General features: G+C 45.3%; 2 protein-coding genes across 2 annotated transcripts; one reads left to right on the top strand and one right to left on the bottom strand.

The window, feature by feature from the left end:
- The first annotated feature begins 291 nt into the window (after window positions 1-291).
- Window positions 292-5,696, top strand: taf5 (TAF5 RNA polymerase II, TATA box binding protein (TBP)-associated factor). Its single transcript, XM_040186549.2, has 11 exons — window positions 292-1,329; window positions 1,785-2,013; window positions 2,108-2,423; window positions 2,527-2,690; window positions 3,015-3,150; window positions 3,239-3,359; window positions 3,445-3,574; window positions 4,132-4,296; window positions 4,394-4,571; window positions 4,958-5,135; window positions 5,295-5,696. Exons 1-11 carry the CDS (start codon window positions 888-890, stop codon window positions 5,507-5,509), a joined length of 2,274 nt encoding a protein of 757 aa, XP_040042483.2. The 5' UTR covers window positions 292-887; the 3' UTR covers window positions 5,510-5,696.
- atp5md (ATP synthase membrane subunit k) lies at window positions 5,688-7,062 on the bottom strand. The gene is made up of 4 exons (XM_040186564.2): window positions 6,931-7,062; window positions 6,106-6,210; window positions 5,901-5,994; window positions 5,688-5,815 (listed from the first exon to the last, which is right to left on the bottom strand). The coding sequence occupies exons 2-3, from the start codon at window positions 6,190-6,192 to the stop codon at window positions 5,905-5,907; spliced, it is 177 nt and encodes a 58-aa protein (XP_040042498.1). The 5' UTR covers window positions 6,193-6,210; window positions 6,931-7,062; the 3' UTR covers window positions 5,688-5,815; window positions 5,901-5,904.

Here is a 7,062-nt window from a genome sequence, read left to right on the forward strand (position 1 = left end):
CCTCGCTTTATTGCATCACCCAGTGACTGACATTCATTCTTTGTGTTTTAAGTATAAGTTAGTTTTGAAATTAGACCGTGGAGCACAGAGGGATGTGCCAAGAACAAGCGCTGTGCTCTGCGGTCTTGAAACCATGAGGTTATGGCCATTATATTTATGTCTGAAAACAACATGTTGCAACAAAGAGAATCCAATGGTCTCAGCTTCCAAAACGTGGATGTTCGTGGATCTGTTTTTTGTTCACAGTTACTTTTTTAGAAGAAAAAAACATATGAAGGCATCCAGGTCTGTCTGGTGGAAGCTTTTTATTTGATGACATTTTCAAAACACATAATTGATTTATCTCAATAATTGGTAAAGTAAGCAATAATGACGATTATTATTTGTTCCGTCTTGGTTTCTTTTCAACATCTGTTACACTCAACACACTGTGCAGGTTATGTGGGACTAAAGTGCCACCATCTGGTGCAAAATGGTATGTCATTAACTATAAATAAAAAACCCTATTCATTTTAAAGTACAAACTATTTTCACGTTTTATATGATAATCAGTGCTCAAATACATAGTTTAAAAGAGTTTCACTAGAATGAAAATAACAACAGGTACAATATTTTATGCGAGCTAAATAAGGAAGTATCTAATTATAGAACTGCTAGAGATAAAATGAACTCGTTGATTGATGATTGATGTTATATTTTCAGAATTTGTTAAAATTAACACCAGCAGACCAGTTTCCACCGCGTTACGCACGCTGGTGCTGCGGAAGGCGGGACTTCTGCTCCGTACGCGATGACGTTTCCTCAAAAACAACCAATCAGGTGAACTGATCTTACGCGACTAACGTTTCCCGTTTTTAAACCTCGCACATGCGCATTTCATTTTTAAAATGGCGGCCGTGCAAGGTGGTCCGGTAGACGCGGTCGAAGAAAAAGACATAAAAACCGAACCATCGAACGATGGCTGTGGGAGTAACAGTACAAACGACGGGAGAGCGGCCTCCGCGTCCCCCGGCTCCGGGGCGCCGGCTGCGGGCGCCAAACCCGCGGCCGCAGCGCCGGAGGACCAGCAGACGCTGCTGGCGGTGCTGCAATTCCTCAAAAAGAACAAACTGACCGAGTCCGTGGACATTTTGCGTCGCGAAGCGGGATTGCCGGAGGATTCGCTCGATCTGAAGGGGGCGGACTCGTCCGCGGCGGGTTCGGGTGGTGCCGCTGGTGGTGCCGCCGCTGGTGGTGTGGCAGGCGGTGACCTGGGCGCCGCGGATGCGAGCTCCCTTCTCAGCCGTGTGACCGCCTCATCCTCCGCTGTCGTTCAGGCGCCAACTAAAGGTGCGACAAACAACCGGGCTACTCGAGTGTTACCGCGAGAAACGCTGTTTGGCATCAACCAGAGTTTGAAATAAGCGATTTACTATCACGTTTACGACTATTGTATTATCCTAATTCCAGTGACCAGACATGCACATTAACTCACTACGAGTACGTTTCATAAAGGAGGTGTGTAAGGAAGGATGCTCGGGTCACATTGTAATCTGTTGTCTGTTGACTTTGTAATGTGTTGTTGGGGATGCCACATTTGTTTTGGTCTTGTTTCTTTAGAAAAACAATTTCATTCAAATTAACCCACAATTTCCAATGAGTAACTTTTTGTTTTGATTGCGAAGATTCAAAACCACACGGCTGTTCCACACTGGCTCAGTGGTCACCTCACAAGTTTACACTATTTGTTCACCTAAATGACTAGTTGGGGTATCAAATCTCACTGAGGCGTCTTCTCTTAACAGCTGCTGGCGAGGACCAGCCAGACGTCAACGTGGTGCTGTCCGCTTACAGCCAGCAGGGAGACCCAAAGCTGTACCCGGTTTACTACAACGGCCTGAAGAGGTTCATAGAGTCCGTGTTGGACTGTCACCGGGCAGAGCTGTCCCAGGTCTTCTACCCGCTGTTCGTGCACATGTACCTGGAACTGGTGTACAACAATTACGAAAGCGAGGCCAAGGCGTTCTTTGAAAAGTGAGTTTCCTCCACGCATCTTTCTGCATTTGGTCTTTGCGTTCAATCCTGCACAGTGGATGAAACGTGCTTCGTTTGTTTCTCCCCTCCACAGGTTCCGCGGCGATCAGGAGTGTTACTACGAGGACGACCTGCGGATTCTGTCCAGCCTTTCCAAGCGGGAGCACATGCGAGGCAACGAGACCCTGCTGGACTTCCGCACCAGCAAGTTTGTCCTGCGCATCTCCCGGGACTCTTACCAGCTGCTGAAGAGGCACCTGCAGGAGCGCCAGAACAACCAGATCTGGAACATCATACAAGAGCACCTGTACATCGACATCTTCGATGGCATGCCGCGCAGCAAGAGCCAGATCGACGCCATGTCCGGCAGCTTGGCCGGAGAGGCCAAACGAGAGGCCAACAAGGCCAAGGTGGGATTCACACATATCTTTTTCTTTCCTTTGTCTCCTCAACAGCGTTTTCCCACAATTGCTGAATTCATGGCGCGTTCTTGTTTTATTCTCATTCAATCAGGTTTACTACGGACTGCTGAAGGAACCAGAAATTGAGCTGCCCCTTGATGATGAGGATGAAGAGGCGGAGAACGAGGAGGGTAAACCGAAGAAGAAGAAACCCAAAAAGGACAGCGTGGGCTCCAAGAGCAAGAAACAAGACCCCAATGCACCTCAACAGACTAGGTAGGAAGATATTTCACATTTGTAAACAGAAAGATGGACCCGGGCTCCGTTTGTTCTGTCTCCATCATCTAATGTTGCTGCCAGAGCGGTCGCATGCCACGTCGAGTACACGCATTCATTTTTAATTTGAAGGGAAGTGCTTATCCACACAGGACAAGACCGTTAATAGTGTTGCACCTGCCACAGCCTTCACATATTCTCAAGTTTAAAATAATTTCAGTTATTGATCTTATCACTTGTAAGCTCCTTTTTTGTTTTTTTTGAAACCCAAACCTGCTAGTGGATCCAGCACACAGTGACCGCCAACATTGTTTTTTTTTCCAGGATCCCTCTTCCAGAACTGAAGGACTCCGACAAGCTGGACAAGATCATGTACATGAAGGAGGCGACCAAGAGGATCCGCCTGGGACCAGAGAACCTTCCCTCCATCTGCTTCTACTCTTTCCTCAACGCTTACCAGGTACCATTAACTCCTCAGCGAGCAAGTGACGGACAGCAGAAAGTGTGAACGCAGGTCAAACTGGATCCGTGTCCAATTGTCGCGGCAGGGTCTGACGGCAGTGGACTTCACGGACGACTCCAGCCTGATCGCAGGAGGCTTCGCTGACTCCACGGTGCGCGTGTGGAGTGTCACGCCGAAAAAACTGCGCAAGGTCAAGTCTGCAGCAGGTACAGTGCAAGAGACCGTGACCATGGCGACGAGGCACGCTGTCCTCCAGACTTTCTATAACACGGGTCTCTCTTCTCTCTCAAGACTTGAATCTGATTGACAAAGAGTCGGACGACGTGCTGGAGAGGATCATGGACGAGAAGACGGCCAGCGAGTTGAAGATCCTGTACGGACACAGTGGGCCGGTGTACGGCATCAGCTTCAGCCCAGACAGGTAGAATCATAATCACAATGTCGGTATTTGTGGAGCCCTTATTTAAACAGTTAGTTCTTCAAACAGTACGCAAAGAACACATAAAAACACAGCAGTAATAGAATACAACAACTAAACAGACCAAATTAAACATTTTAATTGGCAGAACCTCAAAACCGCATGGGGGGGAGGAGGCGATGCAGTAAAGTTGTATTTTTCATTTTTTAAAATTCAGATAAAGACCTCAAAATGCGAGCAGGTCATACGGAAATGAGAGATCGGATGTACACTGAAGTGTCAAACCTTTTAATTCATTATATTAAATGTTGTTTTTTAAGTAATTAAAAGCTGCTTAAAATGATTGCGGACACAGCCGGTGCGAAGGAGATGAAAAGGGATTAATGTCATCAGACCTGTGAGCTTAGTTGTTCTGTGCAGCCGGTCCAGTCTTTCTACTTTGGTGAAACCGTAGTCTGTGTGTAGTAAAATTAGAGCATTTACAATCGGTTCTGTAGCATTAACATCTAACTTTTTATAATTCTTGTCATTCCTGTTGACCTTCTGCCTTTGGCTCTCAGAAACTACTTGCTATCGAGTTCTGAAGATGGTACGGTCCGGCTGTGGAGCCTCCAAACATTCACTTGTCTGGTGGGCTACAAAGGTCACAACTACCCAGTGTGGGACACCCACTTTTCCCCCCACGGGTACTATTTTGTCTCCGGGGGACATGACAGAGTTGCCCGGTAAGAAACTTTTTTTCTCTCTCATGCTTCAGTTCAGAGAAGAAAAAAAAACACTGTCCGTGTGCATGATTGTCCAACATGGCGCTCGCTCTCTCAGTCTGTGGGCAACAGATCACTACCAGCCACTGAGGATATTTTCCGGTCACCTCGCCGACGTGACTTGCACCCGCTTCCACCCCAACTCCAACTACGTGGCCACCGGTTCCTCTGACCGCACCATCCGACTGTGGGACGTCCTGAACGGAAGCTGCGTGCGCATCTTCACCGGCCACAAGGTCAGATGAGTCTCCAGAGCAGAGCCCCTTATCTGTGGTTTCATTTTCTGCTGTAGGGGCATGAACGCCTAATCCCTTGTCCGAAGTAATGAAGTTAAGCATTTAACAAAATTGTTTTTTTTCGATGTTATTACGGTTACGTTTAATTTGCTATCTGCACAGAGAGGAGTGATGCAGCTCAGTTTGACTTCTTCATATCTAGAAGAAAAACAGGTTGATGCCAATAAAAAAATATCCATTTCCCCATTTAATGCTCTGCGTACAGCCGGGAGTCTTTGATTCTATCATTTCTAAGTATGCAAAAGAGTCACAGGTTTACACTGTTACTCAAGAACTGCACGCTGCATTGAACACTACTCAGCCAGCCGTCGACTCTTCTCTTCCAGGGTCCTATCCACGCGCTGGCCTTCTCCCCCAATGGAAAGTTCTTGGCTTCGGGAGCCACTGACAGCAGAGTGCTTCTGTGGGACATTGGTCACGGGCTGATGATTGGGGAGCTCAAAGGCCACACGGACTCCATCTACTCACTGCGGTTCAGCAGAGACGGGGAGATCCTCGCCTCCGGTGGGTGACATTTTAATTTGACATAAATTGAATATGTATTAATGGCCATTTTTTTTAAAGATACTCTTTAGAGAATGATTAACCTCAATGTGTTCACATGCAGATTTGAGTTTTTTTTCTTCAATTAAGCTTGCATTGACTGGGGTCTTGTTGTCCTAGGCTCAATGGACAACACGGTTCGCCTGTGGAACGCTACGAAAGCATTTGATGATTTGGAGACGGATGACTTCACGGCAGCTACGGGACACGTCCATCTACAAGACAACTCCCAGGAGCTTCTGCTGGGAACCTACATGTCAAAATCCACACCGGTCATAAACCTTCACTTCACCCGCAGGAACCTGCTGTTGGCTGCTGGTTCCTACAATCCATGAGAGTTGAGTCCACAGGAGCGGATTTATTGCAGACAGCTCGTCGCCATGACAAGTGCCATTGTTGATTGAAGACTTTTCCTTTTTTATCACTGCCACGAGTACAGCTTTTTTCAACACTAGGCTAACATCTCCGTATTATAGTATTTTATATTGTTGTACACTGTAAATAAAAAACATGTTTTCTATGGTTTGGGCATAAATGTTCTTTATTGTTTACATGGGGAAACCAAACAGTCATATTTTTTTTACAAGCATGTCCAGATGCTTCCTCCTCTACCAGCTGTTAGAAACGACCTAAATGGACACCTGAAAGGAGATAATGAGGGTTTTAAGGTAAATGAACACTTTCCTAAAGTACAATGGATTTGGAAGATAAGAAGTAAAGACTTACATGATCACTTTTCAGTGACAGCGGCCTGTTTCTTGGGCTTCAATTTGAAGAAAAGGCCAATGGCTAGTATGCTGGCATATGTGGCCAAAACACACTGAGGGGATAAAAAAAGGATGCTTAATGGGAATATCATTAAAGATTCAGCTTCCTTGTCAGTTTCACTGTTACGCATGAAATTATTAAATTATAGGTAAGGTGAACTCACATTCCTCCTTCCTGTGATTGTGTATGCATTGAAGTACTTTGCAAACCCAGTGAACTGGTGCTGGGATCCTGCGTCGTGTCCCCCCATTATTGATGGTTAATGGTCCTAAAACAAGGAGAATAAATGAGTCATTAATACAGAACATGAGCTTAATTCAATCTTTAACGTAGGTAGCTGAAAGAAAACACTTGAATGACAGGAAAAGCATTAACAAAAAGTATGATGGCAAGATCCTGTGTATACAATGCAGACTTATGAAAATAAGCAAATATATGTTCATTATATCTGGGTTTTGGTAAAGTTTGTTTAAACTTTAAAGAAGTCACCTTGGGCCCAGGGAACAAGTAAATTTAAAAGCAAAATAGAATCAGCAATTTAAATTAAAAAACAGGACGTTTAACCTGGTATAAATCACTCAACATTTGATACAATATCACAACTCTTGACAGGACAGATTGCGGTTGGCTTTGCGTGCTGTTAAGATAATTTCTTGCTAACAATGTCAAGACGCTAAAAACACACTTTTGCGAAATACTTGATTATAGACGCATCTATTGTGTTTGCTTCACGCATCGGTTTTTCTCAGCCCCACATTTCATTCATGGACTTCATCGGTCAGTAACTAACGTTGACGTTAGAGCAAGATGGCTAATATGTAGCCTGCTATCTGAGCTAGCGTCGGTTGCATTTTCACACCGTTCGTTAACGTTAAATAACAAAATGCCGAACAGGGGCGTGTTAAAGACAAGTGGGGTGAATTACTAATCGGGCTGCTTGTTGAACCAAACGTGAAATGTGTTATTTTGTGAATGTGTTAGGACTTACCTTTATCAGCTCGACCCCTATGCAGACAGAACGAGAAGAGTGCCCTTCAGTAGAGGCCGCGATGCTTGATTTGTTAGGAAGTCCCGCCTACACTCATAATCCAGGGATTTGTCACTATTGGTTCAAAGTGAT

The sequence above is a fragment of the Gasterosteus aculeatus genome, chromosome 9 (genome assembly GCF_964276395.1).
Source record: "Gasterosteus aculeatus chromosome 9, fGasAcu3.hap1.1, whole genome shotgun sequence".
In the NCBI taxonomy this organism is placed as follows: domain Eukaryota; kingdom Metazoa; phylum Chordata; class Actinopteri; order Perciformes; family Gasterosteidae; genus Gasterosteus; species Gasterosteus aculeatus.

Excerpts from the sequence above, each read along its gene's own strand:
- taf5 (XM_040186549.2), top strand. The coding sequence starts at position 888 with ATGGCGGCCGTGCAAGGTGGTCCGGTAGACGCGGTCGAAGAAAAAGAC. Across the intron at positions 2,424-2,526 it reads GAGAGGCCAACAAGGCCAAG|GTTTACTACGGACTGCTGAA; the intron begins GTGGGATTCACA and ends TCATTCAATCAG. Across the intron at positions 2,691-3,014 it reads AATGCACCTCAACAGACTAG|GATCCCTCTTCCAGAACTGA; the intron begins GTAGGAAGATAT and ends TTTTTTTTCCAG.
- atp5md (XM_040186564.2), bottom strand. The coding sequence starts at position 6,192 with ATGGGGGGACACGACGCAGGATCCCAGCACCAGTTCACTGGGTTTGCA. Across the intron at positions 5,995-6,105 it reads CAATCACAGGAAGGAGGAAT|TGTGTTTTGGCCACATATGC; the intron begins GTGAGTTCACCT and ends TTATCCCCTCAG.